At 43.9% G+C, this 20,921-nt stretch overlaps 1 protein-coding gene across 3 annotated transcripts in view; it reads right to left on the bottom strand.

Moving 5' to 3' along the window:
* Nucleotides 1-20,921, bottom strand: part of dlg3 (discs, large homolog 3 (Drosophila)) — a 496,785-nt gene that overhangs the window by 473,258 nt on the left and 2,606 nt on the right. For all 3 annotated transcript variants that reach the window (XM_080187527.1, XM_080187526.1, XM_080187525.1), the window contains exon 2: nt 1,435-1,566. In XM_080187527.1, the coding sequence (XP_080043653.1) occupies nt 1,435-1,566 (132 nt within the window). The remainder of the gene's footprint in view (nt 1-1,434; nt 1,567-20,921) is intronic.

Here is a 20,921-nt window from a genome sequence, read left to right as displayed (position 1 = left end):
AGGCAAAGAATGCCATTCATAGAGAAAGAAAAGAGAGTGTGCAAAATGTAGCATTACAGTCATAGCTAGGCTGTAGAGAAAAATCAACTTAATGCGAGATAGGTCCACTTGAAAGTCTGATGGCAGAAGGGAAGAAGCTGTTCTTGAGCTGGTTGGTATATGACGTCAGACTTTTGTATCTTTTTCCCAATGGAAGAAGGTGGAAGAGAGAACGTCCGGGGTGCGCGGGGTCCTTGATTACATTGGCTGGTTTTCTGAGGCAGGGGAAGTGCAGAGTCAATGGATCTGTGGCTGGTTTGAGTGATTCACTGGGCTTTGTTCACGAGCCTTTGTAGTTTCTTATGGTCTTGGACAAATCTGGAGCACTCCAAGCTGTGATACAACCAAAAAACATGCTCTCTGTGGCGCATCTGTAAAAGTTGGTGAGAGTTGTAGTAGACATGCCAAATTTCCTTAGCCTCCTGAGAAAGTAGAAGTGTTGGTGGGCTTTCTTAACCACAGCATTGGCATGGAGGACTAGGACAAGTTGTTGCTGATCAGGACACCCAGAAACTTGAAGCTCTGGACCATTTCCACTTCATCCCTGTTGACGTAGACAGGGCCATGCTATCGACTACGCTTCCTGAAGCCAATGGTTATCTCCTTCATTTTACTGACATTGAGAGAGAGATTATTGTCATCATACCAATTCACCAGATTCTTTTATCTCTTTTCTGTACTCAATCTCATCATTGTTTTAGATCTGACCCACTATGCTGGTGTCATCAGCAAACTTACAAATTGTGTTCAAGAAGAAGTTGACCACACAGTCTTAGTTGAATGATGAGAGCCCATCCCCCCCTCCCTGCTTGTCCAGCTTGACCTGCTCTGTTCATTCTCAGTCATACTTTATTTGAAGATTGTGGGCTAGTACATCCATGTTCAAAAGCAATTGGTGTATGCAGAAACCTTGAAGTCAGGACTAGCTCTTTCAGCACGTTCCCTGTAGATTTTAGCAAATTTATCAAAAATCTAATGCACCAAGCACCTTTACTTTCAAAGCAATGAGTAGCAGAAATCAGTCAGCTATTAACCTAAAATCACTTGATAATCCCTTTAAATGGTGCTAGTTGGAGGGTGGGTGGCTGGGTGGTGTGTGAGTTGAGGTCTTTCCTGTTGCTGAGTGCATGTTCAGCATTACACACTGATTAGCTCCATGCTCTTATTCTGTACATTTCTGGCAATCACTCTGCACATGCTAGCAACGTCATCCAATGCAATTCACACCAGAAGTGTGCGCACACACTGCAGACTTTACTTTGGCCTCTATGACCATACATACTTCTCAAAAAACAAATGCCATGTGTCTAAATCTTGAAGCTTCTCATGAAGTGCAAGTCAGAAAGTTGTGACAAAAAGTTAACTCTAATATCAACATAAAGTAAGAAAAGTTACCTAATAGTGCTCGGAATAAGTCACTTTTGAAAATGTTTGTGATTTTCCCAATTGCCACTTGGAGTTGTTCTTCCTCTAGTTCTGGAAGATTCCTGCAGTACTTTGCAAGTAACTGCACTGCACGCTCAGTGTCTACAAAGAAAAAATATAAATAGGATGCTCTAATTCATTCCATTTATCTAGTATAGTCACAAGATGTTAGCTGATGGTAAAATATTCAGAAATAAATCATTATGAGCCAGTCTGAAAATAATTTTGCCAAAAAAACACTTTTGCAATTAATTACTGTGGCAATTTCAGATTTTATCATTTGCAATGTAAAGGCCTTTTTAGAAACAGATTTACAGGAAACCTAAACAAAATACTGAGCAATATTACATTTTTTAAAAAGCAGCTTGTCTATACAGGGATTGTGAAGTAAAATAGACTTTTTTTCAGGATATTGACACTCAAATTTAGCAAACATAAGTTATAATTTCAGGGGTAAGGTCTTTGATCCAGAAAGATGCACATGACAAGTTTCTCTCTCTCTCTGGAACTGAGGAGGTTAAGAAATAACATGATAGGGATCTTCAAGATTTTCACGTAAATCATAATTTTTTTTCCATTGGTCATTAAGACAAAAATATGAACTAAATATAAGATAATTGCAAAAATAAATAGACTAGATTTAGGAAAATTAATTCCTTATACAAAGCCATGTTAGGATGTGGAACATTTGACCACAAATTGTTATTGCAACAGCTTGCTTCAATTTTTTAAAGGGAAATTAGCCAATTACTTTATGATGATATATAAGCGAGTACAGAGACTGAACAAGAGCATGGGATTCGACTAGGTGTCTCCGTGGAGGCATCTATCTGCACAGACATGCATTGTAAAGTGGCCAATTTCTGCATTGTAATGTTCTATTTTCTTTTCACTGGAAACCACAGCTCTAATAAATGATCTGCATCAGAAATGCATAATTACTTTTTTTTCCCAGATACAAATGGTTATGCAATTTTTAGGGTTTTTCTTTTGGACCAGAATTCATCATTTGCAGGCCCCATTTTACTGTGATTTTATTAGGAAAGACATGGGGACAATAACATCACATACTTGGGATACAAATTAGAATAGCCATGACAGATTATGTTCAAAACCTTTATAATGGTATGTGAGCCACATGTGCAGGAAGTTAAATTCTAGCTCAGTAATTCAATGTGTGGACATAATGAACACATACGTAAAAATCTTACCTATTTGAAAACTGTCTATGACTGAAGATGTATCCTTTCAATTCACAGGATGACATTTGATGACATTTCAACTTACCCAATTAGACAGTGTGCATAAATCTCCTCAACTGAACTATTCTTAATCAGAGTTATTTCTTAGAAGATTAAGGAAATTTAGCATGTCAGCTATGGCTCTCACCAACTTTTACAGATGCACCATAGAAAGCATTCTTTCTGGTTGTATCACAGCTGCTATGACTCCTGCTCTGCCCAAGACCCCAGGAAACTACAAAAGTTCGCGAATGTAGCCCAATCCATCACACAAACCAGCCTCCTATCCATTGACTCTGTCTACACTCCTGCTACCTCAGCAAAGCAGCCAGCAAATTATGGACCCCATGCACCGTGGGCATACTCTCTTCCAGCTTTTTCCTTCGGTAAAAACATACAAAAATCTGAGGTTATGTACCAACTGACTCAAGGACAGCTTCTTTTCTGCTGTTTTCAGACTTTTGAATGGACTTACCTTGCATTAAGTTGATCTTCCTCTACACCCTAACTATGACTGTAATACTACATTCTGCACTGTCTTGTTTCCTTCTCTATGAATAGTATGTTTTGTCTGTATAGCACACAAGAAACAATACTTTTCACTGTATGTAATCAAATCAAAACCATAAAATCCCTACAGTGCACAAAGAGGCCATCTGGCCCATCAGGTCAGAACCGACTTTCCGAAAGAGCATCCCATTCAGGCACTCTCATCCACCCAAATCCCATAATCCCATGCATTTACCAGACTAATCCACTTAACCTACAAATCTTTGCATTCTAACAGGCAATTTATCATGGCGAATCCATCTAACCTGCACATCTTTGGACTGTGGGAGGAAACCAATGCACTTAAAGGAAACCCATACAGACATGGGGATAAGGTGCAAACTGCACACAAACAGGCAGTCACCCAAGGCCAGAATCAAACCCAGATCCCTGGTGCTGTAAGGCAGTAGTGCTAACCACTGAGCCATCATGCCGCCCAAGAAAATGTTGCCATTTTTAAAAAGTTCATTGGTATTTGTAATACAATGGAATAACATTATAACGTACAACAATTCTGGACAATTGTGCAGCATAACAACACATTATGCCATGACTGTGGGACCTCCACAGAATTCATCTGCAATTCCCATGCAATTTGTAATGCAAGTTCCATTCTGTAATGCATCGTGCAGCCATTGCACATATTAGCTGTGGAATGCTGCGTGATGCTTCATAGGAAGGTAGCAGAAAGTACAACAAATGACATATTCACCTCAGTAAATTTTTACTTTCCATAACCAATGCTCTTTCCTATTGTAAATCCAACTCCTTTGATGGATAGCACAACTTACACAACAATGGCATCTTGAGGCTTACTGCCCACACTCAGACAGAAATAGTACTTAAGTAGCTAATGGCAGGCCTTCCCCGATAACAGGATGCTGGGGCAGAAGTTTCATCCACAGAGCAGCTAGCTGATCAGAGACTGGAAACTGTATTTGCTCATCAGCGTCATTAGGGAGTCATTAGTTTCTGCCAGAACAGCAGCCACTGGAGGCCAACTATCATAGAAAAACCCAGACATTAGTGATTAGCAATGTTGGGAGGGTTTTTGCAAGGTCGGGGTTCACAGGCGAGGTGGCTCTCAATGACCCCATTCCCTCCTCCCAATGCCTCATCCCTCTATCAGGTACTGCGTGCCTTTGAACAAAGGACTCTTGGATGCAAAATGAGCCTTTAAATGGTCATGAGTCACCATCTTAAGAGCCTCAATTGATAACAAGGCAAGAGGTCTGACCCTGGGCCTTCCCACCCTGGTAACCTTACAGAAAAGGTTTTCATTTGTGGGGAATGTTGTACACGCATTATGTTGGAGTCATTTTTCTCAAATATGAACGTGGCAGATTACAAATGTTGAAATACCTCAGTCAACATTTGTGCTGTTTAAGACTTTACGAGGAGGACTGTCTTTGATACTGGGTAAATCTTCTGCCGCCATTTTTTGCTGTTTTAATTCCATGACATCCTCAACAGTTAATTCTTCAGAATGTGATGCCAGCTACTCATCAACATCCTCTGATGCAATGGCTAAGTCGAGATCTTTGATCGTTTCAGCAACATTTTTGGTAATCTCTCCACCAATGCCTGTAAAGTCTTGGAAGATGTACACAAACTCAGGATACAATTTTATCCAAAAACATGCAGATTTGATGTATGACTTCATTCCATGCCTTGTCTATGTTCTTAACTGCATAGCAAATGCTGAAGCCCTTCCAGAATTTCTTCAGAGTTGGTCCACCTTCCTTCTCAGTTGCCTTGTTTGCTTGGGCAAATGTGTGCCTAAGATAGTGGACCTTAAAGGATGCAATTACCCCACTCTGAGTTGAAACAGTGAGGTGGTAGTGGAGGAGCAGAAATATTACTTTATCACAATGAACATCAGCAAGGATGGTTGCTTCTGGTCATTCATTGTCAAGGGTTAACAAGGCTTTAAATTCAAGGTTGTTTCTGCTGCAATAATCTCTGACATTTGACACAAAATGATGGTTAAACCAGTCATCAAAGACTCTCATGCCTTATGATTGGATTTCCATATCACTAGCAGAAATGCCTTGGAACATCCTTTAAAGGCTGTAGGGTTTTGCAAATGGTACACAAGCCAATATTTAAATTGAAAGTCACTTGCAGCATTGGCACTGAGCAAATGGGTGAACCTATCTTTAGCAATTTTGTATCTTGGGATGGATTTCTCCTCTTTGGCAATATAGGCCGCGATTCTCCCATCGCGACCCACAACTTTTCTGGCAGGTTGGGGTGGGAGGTGTGCGTCTCTGACCTTGAACCAAGATTTGCGCATGTACCAGAATGCATGCATATCTCCCAAAGCTGGCAAATAGTTGCCGGTCAGATCATGCTGAAAACCGGTGGGAAGGCAGGTTAATAATTTAAATCTTTTAAAATGTATTTTAAATATGTTTATTAGTTCATTATCAGGAACTTTCAGGTCCCCATTGAATCTCTCGCTCCGCTTGGAGTACTTCTTTCCAGCGGCGTTCAGACTAGCTCCCCACATTCGGGGAACTAGCAGGAGAACTCGGAAGAAATCGGGCCCCCCCCGGGGGTTGGGCGATGCCCCCTGGCATGGGCACCCTGGCACTGTCCAAGTGGCAAAGTGCCCATGCCCAGGGGACATTTGGCACTGCCCACCAGGCATGGAGCATTGCCAGGGGGCAGGGCCTAGGGGCGATCGGTGGAAGTAGGGGTTCTGCTGCCACTCTGCAGACAGCATCGGTCTGGGGATGGGATGAGAGCAGCGATTGTGGAGGGTGGAGAAATCGCCACTGCTGAGGGGTTGGGGGGGAGGAGGGGGGGGCCGTGCATCGGGGTGCTCCAGAATTGCGGAAAGGTCAGGGCTAGACCGGAAATTGCTGTGGGGGCCGTGATTGGGCTGTGGGGAGGGGCAGCACTACGGAAGTCCTGAGCTGGCCAGCAATTGAGCTGGCCCACAACCCAGAGTCTGACAGATCGGGACCACTGCGCATGCACAGAGTTTCAGAACTGTCAGAGTCTGGCGTGAATATCTCTCGCCACCCCCATGGGTTTTTAATGATATTTACGACTGGGACCTCTGCAATGAACAGAGTGCAGAGATTCGGGTGAGAAGGTGAACTGACAAAACAGTCAGGATTTAGTTTTCCCACCAATTCAGCACTTTTGGGAGAATCGCCCCCATAGGCCGTGATTCTCCCATTGTGATCTGCAACTTTTCTGGTGGGTTGGGTTGGGAGATGTGCGTCGCCAGTCTTGTTTCGTGATTTGCGCATGCACCGGGAATGCATCTCCCAGATCCGGCGAACAGTCAGCTGGAAACTGACAGGAAGACAGGTAAGTAATTTGAATCTTTTTTTAATATGTTTTAAATATGCTTAGCAGTTCATTAACGGGAAGTTTCAGGTCCTGATTGAATCTCCGATCCCTCCAGGAGGGCTTTGTTCTGACGGAGTTCCGACTAGCTCCCCACATTTGGGGAACTAGTGGGAGACCCCGCTGGAATGAAGAGAGAGCAATCAAGACCCTCCAAAGAATCAGACAGCGGGGGCTGGTGCTCCCAGGGCACGGACACTCTGGCAGTGCCAGCTTGTGCCCCTGGCACTGCCCAAGGGGCAAGATGCCCATGCCCAAGAAGCACCTTGGCGATGCCCGCCATGCATCGGGCAGTGCCAAGGGTATGAGCCTACTGTGGGTGGAGCCTAGGGGCAATTATTGGAGGTGGGGGGATCCTGCTGTCATTCTGCATGGGGATCAGTCTGGGCTGGAGGTGGGGACAGTGATTGGGGCGGGCGGGCTGGGGGGGTTTGGTCTGCTGGGGATGCAGGGGGGCCTGACCCAGGGGGTGTCAGTGGTGAGTGGGGCACCTCCCCACTGCTGGGGGGTTTGGGCTGTGCATCGGGGTGCTCCAAGACAGGATGGGGGGTGAGGGGGTGGTCAGTGTCGGCCAGGGAATTGCTGTGGGGGCTGCGATCGGGCCGTGGGAGGGGGGACTGGAGGGGCAGCACTGTGGTGGTTTCGGGCTGGCCAGCAAACTAGGAGTCTAATAGAGCGGGACCACTGCGCATGCGCATAGTTCCAGAACTGTCAAACTCCAGCAGGAGTAGGTCCCGCCCCCGGGTTTTTAAAGATATTCACAACTGGGACCTCTGCAGTGCACAGAGTGCGGAGATTCAGGTGAGAAGCTGCACTGAGAAAACAAATCGGGATTTATAACAGTTTTGCCAGCAGTTCAGCACTTTTGGGAGAATCATCTCCATAGTTTCCTCCATGGCATTTTTTCCCAAAATAGTGGTCAACGTTAAAAACTTGCCAAGCACAATACCCACTCTCTTCAATGATTCCAGCCAATGCCTCAGAGAAGACACAAGCTTGCTCCTCATCAGCACGGACAGCTTTACCCAAGACCTTGATGACGCTGGCTGTAAAACACATGAACCACCCCCTACATTCATTAAAAGAATGAGCATTAGAATTCTCACCGTTGTTTCTTTAGACCAATTTTCCAACCCTGCTGTGCTGGATGAGTAGCATAGCAGGACGGGAAATTTCAACGGGGGACAAGAAAGCAAAACCAAGCCCAACATTTCAATGTTCACGAGCCATTTATTGTGACTTCACCAGTTACGCACCGGGGAAAGGCACGAGGCCGACTTAAATATTGATGACCTGCTTTATATCTGTTTAGTGAGCCTTGGACATCAATAGGGACTGGCCTTTCTAATGGGTCCAGAGGCCATTGAGGCTGCCTGTGTGGTCAGGGGCAGTGCCAGCCTGGGACCCTGGCTTTCCAAAGCTCAAAGAATTCACCCTTTTTAGACCTCTTAATTAAGTCTATTTTTGGTTCCATAGTAATTGTTCTACACTTTCTCAGAAGAAGAAATATCTCTTGCACCATAGAATCATAGGACCCCTACAGTGCAGAAGGAGGCCATTTGAGTCTGCACCGACCACAATCCCATCCAGCCCCTATCGTGTAACTCACCATAATTACCCTGCTAAACCCCCTGGCACTAGGGTCAATTTAGCATGGCTGATCAACCTAACTCGCACATCTTTGGACTGAGAGTGGAAACCGGAGCACCCGGAGGAAACCCAGTTTGGGTTTCTCCAAACTGTTGGAACAGTAACTGAATGTGCATGTAAGATTTTGCATGAAGTTGAAATCAGTGTGGGAAAGTCAAAATGGGGTGTCAAATTATAAATGTCATATGCTCCGTTTGTCGTAACGTGGATGTCGCAAAATTGAGAACTATCGACACTTCGTCAACCTGAAAGTCGAGTGGAATTGTTCCTGCCTTTCCAGGGATAAGCAGTTTCTTCAGTGTCTGATAGAACCATTTTATTACCATGTTATAATATGTAATTTGATTTGATGTATTGTTGTCACATGTATTCGCATACAGTGAAAAGTATTGTTTCTTGCATGCTATACAGAGAGAGCGTATCATTCATCGAGAAGGAAAAGAGAAAGTGCAGAATGTAGTGTTACAGTCACAGCTAGGGTGCAGAGAAAGATCAATTTAATGCAAGGTAGTTCCATTCAAACGTTTGGCGGCAGCAGGGAAGAAGGTGTTCTTGAGTCAGTTGGTATATGACCTCAGACTTTTGTACCTTTTTCCCAATGGAAGAAGGTGGAAGGGAAAATGTCTAGGATGCCTGGGGTCCTTAATTATATTGGCTGCTTTTCTGAGGCAGCAGGAAGTGTAGTCAGAGTCAATGAAAGGGATGCTGGTTTGTGTGTTGGATTGGGCTACATTCATGACCTATCGTAGTTTCTTGTGGTCTTGGGCAGAGCAGAAGTTGATACAACCAGAAAGAATGTTTTCTATGATGCATCTGTAAAGGATGATGAGAGTTGTAGCTGACATGCCAAATTTCCTTAGTCTTCTGCAAAAGAGGCATTGGTGGGCTTTCCTAACTTTCATGTCAGCATGGGTGGACTAAGACAGGTTGGTGATCTGAACACCCAAAAACCTGAAGCTCTCAACCCTTTCCGGTTCCCTGTTGAAGTTGACAGGAACATGTTCTCCTTTACGCTTCCTGAAGTCGATGACAATCTCTTTCGTTTTGTTAACTTTAAGGGACAGACTACTGTCGCTGCATCAATTCACCAGATTTTCTAACTCATTTCTATACTCTGTCTTGTCATTGTTTGAGATCCAACCCACTATAGTGGTGTTGTCAGCAAACTTGAAAATCGAATTGGAGAGGAATTTGGCCGCACCAAAGTCCCAAAGATAACCTTGAATCTTTAATAATAAGCTTCGGAGTCGAGGCAGTGTACTAACTAGTAAGTGGTTTTCTCCAGATTTTTTCCGGGAGTTTGTAATCTGTCTTGAATTGAATAACTGTCTCTGGAAACAAATAATTTCCAAAGCCAAATGTAAGAATTTAGCATTCAATATTTGAATAATTTGCCTGTGAGGATGATAGACATTTTAATCCAAATGTAGCAGGTTTGCCATCCAGCTCTCTGGACATCTTGATTAGATGCAATCACAGACATATGTGTTCAACAGCAGTCAGGGATCTCACAAGCTGTACTATCAATGCCAAAGATCTTTCAGTCCACAACGATCAAAATGGAACAACAAGTCATCAAGGCAACAAGGGACATGGCAGTGACACTCTGCAGACAAGGAACATCACCCAAATGTACTGCCAAAGTTAAAGCACACACAGACCATTAAGATACCTGCATGATTGAAAGGCTATGTGCACAATGTATTGCACACAAGCTAACTAGGAGAATAAACAGTGTCAATACTAGTGAACAGCCTGTATATGTGGATAACTCTGACATCTCAACAGCCACAAAGGATCATGAAACAAATCTGTCTTTTCTCTGCTGAGATAAAAGGGAAACATTTTTTAAAATCTGAAAGTTTATCTCAAAAATGGTGGAGATGATCTTCTGAAAAAATTCTGTCATACAAGTCTGAAAATGAGTGTGCACCGTACCAGTGTTTTGGGTGAGTTCGGCACTATAATCTTCCCACACTTAGTTTTTTTGACACTAGGGACATCCACACTGATGGAGGAGAGCAGAGCCTAAGTAAGCCGATGAGGCAGGCTGCAGACTCCTCGGGTGCAGGGCACCACGATCTGACAGCGATCTAGGACACTTCCTGCCATCTGAACCGCACCCCATCATTGCTGGCATGCTTTCCACCACACTAACACAGGTTGTCAGCACTGGGATATCAGGATACTCCCAATGAGTACCCCCTCCTGCATTCACCACTAGCACCACCGCCTCCTCCCAACCTGGGCTGGCAATACCTACTGTTGTCCACCCCTTTGCATAGCCCCCCACTTGCAGAGAGCCCTCCACTCCTGCATAAGCATCCCCCCTGCATCTTTGCGCACACCCCCTCCCATCATAGCCCCATCCCCACTCAGGCCTCCCTCCCCCACAAATGCAATGCTGCCCGAACTAAATGATTTGCCATAGTCACGTGACTCTGCCATGAGGACACTGGCTCTGGAAACAAACATCTCAAGAGCATTCAAGAAAAGTCTCTCACAGAGATGCACTAATAAAGAATGCTTTCCTAATACTTACAACAGATATTCAGACAGTTTGCTGTTGTCTGTCAGAAGGCAAGGCAACAGATTTGACCAGAGTAGAGAGGGATATTTGGGGAATTCTATGCACGGCATCATGGTTTTTGACTTCAAGAGATCTTTTTAAGCATAGCACTTGCTTTGATGGTTAATCCTTCATCTGTGTTTGTCTATCTCCCTCTGCATTCTCACATGGTTAAAAGATAATGGCCCAGAGCTTCCGATCTCCAGTTGGTCATATTCTAGAGTTAACTCAAAGATGCAACAGGAGCTCTTCCGAAGTCCCTAGATATTGACACACATGGGAATTGTCTGGGAAGTTTGAACCTCCAGAAGGGAATTCCAATGCATTTGGAACCCTCTGGAACTCTGATTTAGAGTTAAATCCTTCAGATTGTTCTAACTCACTTACCAAAAATGCTGGAAGAATTTAAACTGGAGAGGTTAGAAGGATCAAAACCAGTTATAGCTCCTGGGTAACTATATTACTTACACCCTGACTATTCACCCAACTACACTCCTGAGGGGATAGGACAGCACAGTGGCACAGTGTTTAGCACTGCTGGCTCACAGTGCCAGGAACTCAGGTTCAGTTCTCGGCTTGGGTCCTGTTTGTGCAGAGAACACATGTTCCCCCTGTGTAGAATGTTATACAAGCATGCAGAAGGGGTGGTATGGTGGCACAATGGTGCATCACACTGCTGCCTCAGTTCGATTCCCGGCTTGGGTCACTGTGCAGAGTCTGCATGGACTCCCTGTGTCCGCGTGGGTTTCCTCCAGGTGCTCCAGTTTCCTCCCACAATCTGAAAGACATGTTGGGTGCATTGACCATGCTCAGTTCTCCCTGAACAGGTGCTGGAGTATGGTAACTTGGGAATTTTCACAGTAACTTCATTGCAGTGTTAATGTAATCCTACTGTGACTAACAAATGAGAACTTTAAAAAAAACTTAAACTTGTTCCTTGCCGCCTTCTGACCTATCCCCTCATACACCCAATTGCCACCCTACGTGCTCATGCACTTATCTGTCACCCTACTCCCTTACTCACTCACCTTATCCCCTCACTCACCTGCCTTCTCTTCTTAGATTATCAAAGTTGATTTGGGCCTTTTAAACATGCTGGAATACAACAGCTGATGCCATAAAAGGGGACATAGCTTGGCTTTATCTCAACAATCCTGCACCACAAGGGAGGACTTCGAGAACAGGTACATTCTACATTTCTGAAAAGGCCCGATTCTGAACTTTGGGTGAGAAATGCAGATGCTACAAGTCAATGGGAGGAGGGTGGCAATCTGGTGGTGGTTGACCCTTCTCTGAAGGTTCAACTCAATATATTTTTAAAAAATTCTAATTCCTTATAACAAAGCATAGGTGACAATTAAGAGACTTCAAAATTCCAGTTTTTGATTAAATTTAACCAAATGAAAAGAGAAGAAATGTGGTGTTTGACACCTGCTAATAATTAGAATGTTTACATTTTCTCACAACATACCAGGTGATAACAGTTAAGATCATTAGAGGCTGTTTGCTTCAAGTCAACTCAATTACCATGATGCAAAACACCATCTGTCTCTTCTAGCTTATTGCAGTTTCTGAAGTTTACAAACCAAAAGAAAATACAGCTATGTAATCAGTCATTTAACTTTCCCTCACAATAAGTGCACTTTAAAAATAAATCAGTAACATTTTCTCCTCAGTAAAAATACTAAAGTTTGTCCTATAGCATTTCTTTGCATAATTTGAAGAATAGTTCGGTAGAAACTGCTAGAATGTCATTGACCGAATGAGGACTGCTGCATTCTGGGAAATTAGGTTATTACACATGCTCAGACTGCACAATCCAAATTCAGAAACAGTCGGCAGAATATTCCGAAAAAAAATTCTTAGGACACAATCTTACAAAAATTCTAAGCTCCAAACGAGCGAGAAAATGTGAGAGAATTGGGTGGATATTTTTGGCAATTTGTGAGTTGCAATCTTGCGGCACTAAGTGCAACAAAAGAGCCTGGATGTGATTCAAGCCTAAGCTCACCAGTGAAGTTGGCTGCAGAGTGCTTGGGCGCCACTGTACAGAGTCCTCGATCTCCCAGTCTCCCCCACCTGACCTCTCGCCAATCACTTCCTGTGCTGATCTACCCTGGGGAGGGGCTGGGGGGGACCTAAGTATGCTGGGGAAGCTGGCTTCAGAGCGCTCAGATAAAATTTAAGTTTTTTTTACAGTTTTCATTTATTAGTCTCAAGTAGGATTACCTTAACACTGTAATGAAGTCACTGTGAAAATTCCCAAGTCACCATACTCCATCACCTGTTCAGGGAGAATTTAGCATGATCAATGCACCCAACCAACATGTCTGATCTCGAGTGCCTAATCTGCTACAGAACTGAGTGACCTCCTCTCACCACCTCTCCCCCGACCCACTCTGCTCCATGGATGTAGGACACCCTCCCCTCACTATCATCAGCAGCACTGCTACCCCCCCACCCCCATGGATCGTTGTCATTGGGCCATGAGAACCCTCCACATGAGTCCTCTGGCAGACCCTGATATATAACCCCCCCCCCCACCCCCCCCCCAACTACATGCCCCCTTACCTTGCAAAACTCCCCCATTGCAGAGCTCCCCAGTTCATGAACCCCCAATCCTGGGAGGAGCTTTCCCCTGCATAATTCCACCCCCCCACCGATCATTGTGCATACCTGCCCACTCTTGTTCACTAATGGAAGTAAAGCTGCAATCCTTGCCTGCATGTTCCTCCACATCCACAACAAAAGTGATTGACCTAACTGCTCTCAATTCAAAGGCTCTTAGACATGGATAACAAATATTGGCCTTGCCAGCAATGCCCATGTCCCATGGAAGAATAAAGATTAACAGAAAGTTCTAGACAATAGAATGTACAGCCACCAGTGATAAAGGTTAAAGGTCTAAGTGATACACAAGAAAGATGCTCAGACATTGTAGGGATGTAGAATGTTATACAAGCATGCAGAAGGGGTGGTATGGTGGCACAATGGTGCATCACACTGCTGCCTCACAGTTCAATTCCTGGCTTGGGTCACTGTCTGTGCAGAGTCTGCATGGACTCCCCGTGTCCGCGTGGGTTTCTTCCAGGTGCTCTGGTTTCCTCCCACAGTCTGAAAGACATGCTGGAAAGGTGCATTGGCCATGCAAAATTTGCTAAATTATGTGTACTCGAACAGGCGCTAGAGTGTGGTGACTAGAGGATTTTCACAGTAACTTCATTGCAGTGTTAATGTAAGCCTCATTGTGACACTAACAAATAAACTTAAACTTGCAGAGGTGAGGCAAAGAATAGATTTAAATACGAAGATTAGAATTAGCATTTGAGTATTGGGGGAATGAGAGCCCATATATATCAATACATAGTGTAGATGGGCGAGTAAAACTTGGAATAAGATAGGATATGGCAATAAAGTTTTGGATTAGCTACAATTTAGAGAGGGAAGAATACAATGATGGCCAAAGGAGCTTTGGAATAGAGAAGTGGGAGGTGACAAAAGCATGGTAAGAGTTTCCACAGCAAATGGTGTGTGGCAGGGTCAGAGACAGGCAATGTTATAACTTAGGAGAATGCAACCTTTTTGATGTTTAAGTAAATTCATTAAAATTATTGAACAAAATTTGCTGTTAACAAATCCATGTTGGTTGTCCTTAATTAATCCCCAAAGGTTCAGTTGCTTGGTAGTACCAAACTTAATTATGGCTGAATTGTGTGAGATTGCAAAGTCTTTTGTCTTGCACCATCAGAATAAAACGCAAGAGTGCCAAATCTCAAATGATCACAACAATTTATACTACATGAGAAAAGAATATTCATTGTTTGTTTGGCAAGTCAACCATTGTCAAAGCATTGTCACTAAGAAAGCAATGGGGAACATAAGAACATAAGAACATAAGAAATAGGAGCAGGAGTAGGCCATCTAGCCATTCGAGCCTGCCCCGCCATTCAATAAGATCATGGCTGATCTGTCGTGGCTCAGTTCCACTTTCCCGCCCTCTCCCCATAACCCTTAATCCCTTCTCTTATCAAAAACCCATCAACCCGCTTCTTAAAAATATTTAGCGAGGCAGCCTCCACCACTTCAACGGGCAGAGAATTCCAGAGATTCACCACCCTTTGAGTGAAGAAGTTCCTCCTCAACTCCGTTCTAAACCGCCTCCCCTTTATCTTGAGGCTGTGCCCCCTAGTCCTACTGTCTTTTTTGAGCGGGAAGAGTCTCTCCACCTCTATCCTATCCATCCCATTCATCATCTTATACGTCTCAATGAGATCTCCCCTCATTCTTCTAAACTCTAACGAGTACAAGCCTAGTTTATTCAGCCTCTCCTCATAGCTCAATCCCCTCAACTCCGGTATCAGCCTAGTAAACCTCCTCTGCACTCCCTCCAGGGCCAAAATATCCTTGCGCAGGTGCGGCGCCCAAAACTGCACACAGTACTCCAGCTGCGGCCTCACCAATGCCCTATACAGCTGCAGCAAGACCTCCCTACTTTTATATTCAATCCCCCTCGCTATGAAGGCCAGCATCCCATTCGCCTTCCTGACCACCTGCTGCACCTGCAAGCTGGGTTTTTGCGATTCATGCACAAGGACCCCGAGGTCCCTCTGCACCGTTGCCTGCTGCAGTTTTTCGCCACGTAAGTAATAGTCCTTCCTACCATTCTTCCTACCAAAGTGGACCACCTCACACTTGCCAACATTAAATTCCATTTGCCATTTCCTGGCCCATTCGCCCAGCCTATCTAGATCCTTCTGCAGACTCTCCACACCCTCCGCACAATTTGCCGTTCCCCCAATCTTGGTGTCATCAGCAAATTTCGACACCCTGCACTCGGTTCCCTCCTCCAGATCATCTATATAAATGGTAAATAGCTGAGGCCCCAGCACCGACCCCTGGGGCACCCCACTAGTCACCATCCGCCAATCCGAATAGCACCCATTGACCCCCACTCTCTGCCTCCTATTTGACAACCAATCCTCTATCCACGCTAACACCCTACCCCCAACTCCATGTCCCCTGACCTTCTGCAATAACCTCTTGTGAGGTACCTTGTCAAACGCCTTCTGAAAATCCAGAAAGACCACATCCACCGGCTCTCCTCTATCCACTGCCCTAGACACATCCTCATAGAACTCCAGTAAATTTGTCAGACACGACTTCCCTTTAATGAAACCGTGTTGCGTCCGCCCTATCAAGCAATTCCCTTCAAGATGCCTCGCAATTTCCTGCTTAATGATGGATTCTAACATTTTACCTACCACAGACGTTAAACTAACCGGCCTATAATTCCCCGCCTTTTGCCTGGCACCCTTCTTAAACAACGGCGTAACATTAGCCGTTTTCCAATCTTCCGGCACTTCCCCGGAATCCAGCGACGTCTGGAAAATAACCACCAAGGCATCCACTATCACCTCCGCCATTTCTTTCAGAACCCTCGGATGCATTCCATCCGGTCCTGGGGACTTGTCCACAATCAGCCCCTCCAGTCTGTCGAGCACCACCTCTCTAGTAACAGTAATGTCATTAAGACCCTCCATTCCTACCACCTTTCCATCGCTAACACCCGGCAAATTATTCACGTCCTCCTCCGTGAAGACAGAAACAAAAAAGTTATTCAAGACCTTCGCCATATCCCCATCCCCTACCACTAGCTCCCCTTTCTCATCCTCTAAAGGACCAACGTTCACCCTAGCCAGCCTCTTCCTTTTTATATATTTATAAAAACTCTTGCTATCCTTTTTTATATTAAGTGCTAGCCCAGCCTCATAGCTTCTCCTACCCTCCTTTATCAACTTCTTTGTCAATCTTTGTTGACATTTAAACCTTTCCCAATCCTCTTCTCGCCCACTGCTCTTAGCTACTCTAAATTCCTCCGCTTTTAATTTAACACTTTCCTTCACCTCCTTCGTTATCCACGGCTTATTACCTCTCTTCCTACTGTCCTTTTTAACCATCGGAATAAATTTCTGCTGAGCACCAAGAAAGATCTCCTTAAAGATCCTCCACTGCTCCTCAGCAGACCTACCTTCCAACACATTCCCCCAGTCCACATTCGCCAATTCTTCTCTCATCCTACCATACTCCCCTCTATTCAAACAAAGGACGCGTGTCCGGGAACCCACTTTCTCCTCCTCCATCTGCACCAGAAACTCCACCATACAATGATCACTCTCTCCAAGAGGATCCTTCACCGCAAGGTCCCTAATTCTACCCGCCTCATTACATAGCACCAGATCCAAGATAGCTTGCTCCCTCGTCGGCTCCAACACACACTGTTCAAGGAAATTATCCCGGCAGCATTCCAAGAACTCCTCCTCGAGCCCACCTCGTCCAACATGGGTCGACCAATCAATATGCAGATTGAAATCTCCCATAACTACTGCCGTCCCATTCCTGCACGCCGCACTTATTTGCGTGTTAACAGCCCGCCCCACCTCCAGATCATTATTCGGGGGCCTATAGACGACACCCACCAGCGTCTTCCTCCTTTTGCTGTTCCTAATCTCCACCCACAACGATTCCACGTTCTGCTCTTTGGCTCCGATATCATCCCTTGCTACCACCTTGATACTATCCTTAATCAGCAGAGCTACGCCACCCCCTCTTTCCTCCTGCCTATCCTTCCTAAACAATAGTCTCCCCAAGCTCTCTGATAATTCAAAAAGTATATCCTGCCATCCATTATTTTCACCCAGCTCACTAAACTATCTCAAGGCCTATTTATACCATCTCATACACTGGGCGATCTATAATGTGCACCATTATAGGTCGTCCAATTTCTCTATCTATTTCTTAACTCTATGCATATGGATTCTGTCTTAATGCAAAGATACCTTCACTTTTTAGCGCTATGATAGCCCTGTCTAACACTGTCCTTTTACCTTATCTCTAATAATTGGGATAATTTTGTTTACAGTGCTGTTTAAATCTATGTTCCAACTTCATTAAAGCCATCTTTCAATCGTTATTAATGTTTACCGCTCTCCACTTTTATTTTGAATGCTTTGCAAATTAACATAACACTTAATTCTGATACCAATTTTTTTGAACATCTATTTCTTTGGATTGTTTTCACCTATGGATGAGACATAGAGACTTTTAAGATCAGTTCCTACCAATTTCTACAGTGATGTTATTTTAAAAAATTCCTCCTGCACTTTAGAAGAAAAACCCAAAGTTCCCTTTCCTTTCCAAAACTAGTCCAGAGGTGTACGTGACTCATTTGTGATCTATATGTAAATGTGCACTGCGAATGTGGTGCTGAAATCACTGATGCAGTGTGTAGACATTACTGGATCCAATTTGTAGCAGGAACAGAAACAAAGATTCAGTCTAATTTTTTTTTAAAGCTGACCTTGAGCAACTTTAGGTAGAGATTTGAGGAACATGTTCTTTATGTTACAGCAAACGATAGCTTTTCACTCCTAATTAGGTATTAAACAAGGACAGTGATGCACTGGCATAGATAGCTCCCTGAAAATAGTCATCAAAAAATGGCCAATATGGGTGATATACCTATTTCGCTATTATTTCCAAAACACATGACTTCATGTTGGGTACACTAATTTGCATCTATTAAAAATCTGCCAATTTTGTTTCTCTTCTATCCTTGCCATTTTTGCTACCTCTCACAAACGTTGCTGCAATATGCAATTTCTCCTATTTTGATATAATTGTTGAAGTTTAATATTGTTTTATAAATTCCTATGTTCGTATCATTATTTCATGTATTAAATAAGAGGAGCTCCAATACTGTCTCAATGGAATACCATCAACCAACATCTTTTAGGGGGTCACGTGATGCAAGCACAGGAATAGTCACAACTCTATTCATTTTTTAAACCCATCTTTCATCCTGATGCACACCTCAAGGTGTATACTTTGTGCTAGGACCTAGAAAGATTTTTGGTGGCATTTTGGTAACAAATGCTGAGGGGTGTCAAGAAAATCCTTGATAAAAAGTAGTGGGAGGCATCCAGAATGCAGCTGGGCCCTCAACATGGTGACCTGGTTGAGGTGCAGGCTCTGAGTCTGGCTGTCTCAAGCCATTGCAGGTGGTGATTGCCAATATTATTGGAGTTATTGACAACAAACTCAGCATTTTGACACAGAATATCAGGGCTCACTCTGAACTGCGAAGTTCTGGTCAGAGACTCAGTGAAGCAGAAGGTAGAATCCTCAGTCCAGAGGGAGCAGAGGATAACTTTCCTATTAAATTGTTTGAGAGCTGCTACCATGTTTTTTAATCTTGACACAAAGGCAATGCATATTAAGCTTAAAGGGGTAGATTGTGTCCTATCCTTGAGGCCTGGGGACAATCAGCATCCATGGCCTATTACCATGCATTTTCATAACTGCAGAATCACAAAAGAGTATTAGACGGTGTGGTGGGACTTGGCTCTATGATGGAACAAAATTTTCCTTCTTCCAAGACTTCTCAGTTGCGATACTGCAAAGGCGTAAGGGGTCTAATGAGGTGAGAAAACATCTGAAGGCATCTGACTTCCAGTATGTCCTACATTATCCTGAGAATTATTCTCAAAAGATCCATTAAGACATTCTACAATCCTGCTGAGGCTTCAGTTTTTTAAAATTCCGTGGAAAGCAATGGTTCAGAACATGATCCACAGTTTATCATTAATCCTGGATTGTACCTATATTAACATCCTTGTATTGATCCTGTAGTGGCTTCTTTTTTGATATCGATGAGAACAATTGCTGAGGCAAATCTCGCCAGTTGAATTCCGCAGTTCTTGGTTTCTTATTAACCCTTGAATGTATCCCCTGTAACTTCATCTCTTAATTGATCCTGTAATGTGATTTATTACATTGACAGGAGTAATTCTGTGAGTGAACACTAAGGCAGAATTTTGCACGTTATCCTGTTGAAACCAGGCACTTCTATTTATCCTTAATGGAATGCACTCCATACCGTACCTATCGTGTTTGAGGAATGTATTACGTGGGTTGTATAGTACCAGGGCTGTAGATTTTTATCCATTTTCTCAATTTATAATCTTGCATTAATAGAATGATAGAATCCCTACAGTGCAGAAGGTGGTGATTCAGCCCATCGAGTCTGTACTCTCTGAGAGCGCATCATATCATGGCCCAGCTGCCCTGCCCAATTCCTGTAACCCTGCATATTTACCATTATAAATCCATCTAACCTACATATCTTGGGACACTAAGGGGCAATTTAGCATGGAAAATCCACCTAAACTGCATATCTTTGGACTGTGGAGGTAACCACAGCACCTGGAAGAAACTCACTCAGATATGGGGAGAACATGCAAACTCCACATAGAGTCACCCAAGGCCGGAATTGAACTCAGATCCCTGGCGCTGTGATCCTAGCCCTAACCTGATAGCCTTTATTCCAATTATAGTTAAAATAAGTAGCGCCAACTTAGAAAAGTGGGCAAGTGGTTTACTACGCAAGTACTGGGTAAGGCCCTACGAATTTGCACACCTCAGGAGGAAAACCCTCCCACCACTAGAACTATGGGTTTGTGTATTTTTTGTATTTCTATTGCTTCGGGACAATAAAATCTCTTTCACCTGTTGTGGTACAGACAGACTATGGGAAAAGATATTGTATGCATCAATGCTGCCTCTAATGTAATGACTTTAAAGATTTGTTCCCGGAATATATGGGGAATTCATCATCCTTCAGAAGAAAAAAATTGTCTTTTCTTAAGAAGGAAAAAGTTCACATAGCTTTGTTGCATGAAACTCATCAGGATGACAGAACACATCCCATTCGCCTTCCTGACCACCTGCTGCACCTGCAAGCTGGGTTTTTGCGATTCATGCACAAGGACCCCGAGGTCCCTCTGCACCGTCTCATGCTGCACTTTTTTGCCACGTAAGTAATAGTCCTTCCTACCATTATTCCTACCAAAGTGGACAACTTCACATTTGCCAACATTAAATTCCATTTGCCAGTTCCTGGCCCATTCGCCCAGCCTATCTAGATCCTTCTGCAGACTTTCCACACCCTCCGCACAATTTGCTGTTCCACCAATCTTGGTGTCATCAGCAAATTTCGACACCATACGCTCAGTCCCCTCCTCCAGATC

The sequence above is a fragment of the Carcharhinus amblyrhynchos genome, chromosome 4 (genome assembly GCF_965287045.1).
Source record: "Carcharhinus amblyrhynchos chromosome 4, sCarAmb.v2.hapA, whole genome shotgun sequence".
Lineage (NCBI taxonomy): Eukaryota > Metazoa > Chordata > Chondrichthyes > Carcharhiniformes > Carcharhinidae > Carcharhinus > Carcharhinus amblyrhynchos.
The sequence above is the reverse complement of the archived record's forward strand: the minus strand, read 5'-3'. Positions and strand labels throughout refer to the sequence as shown.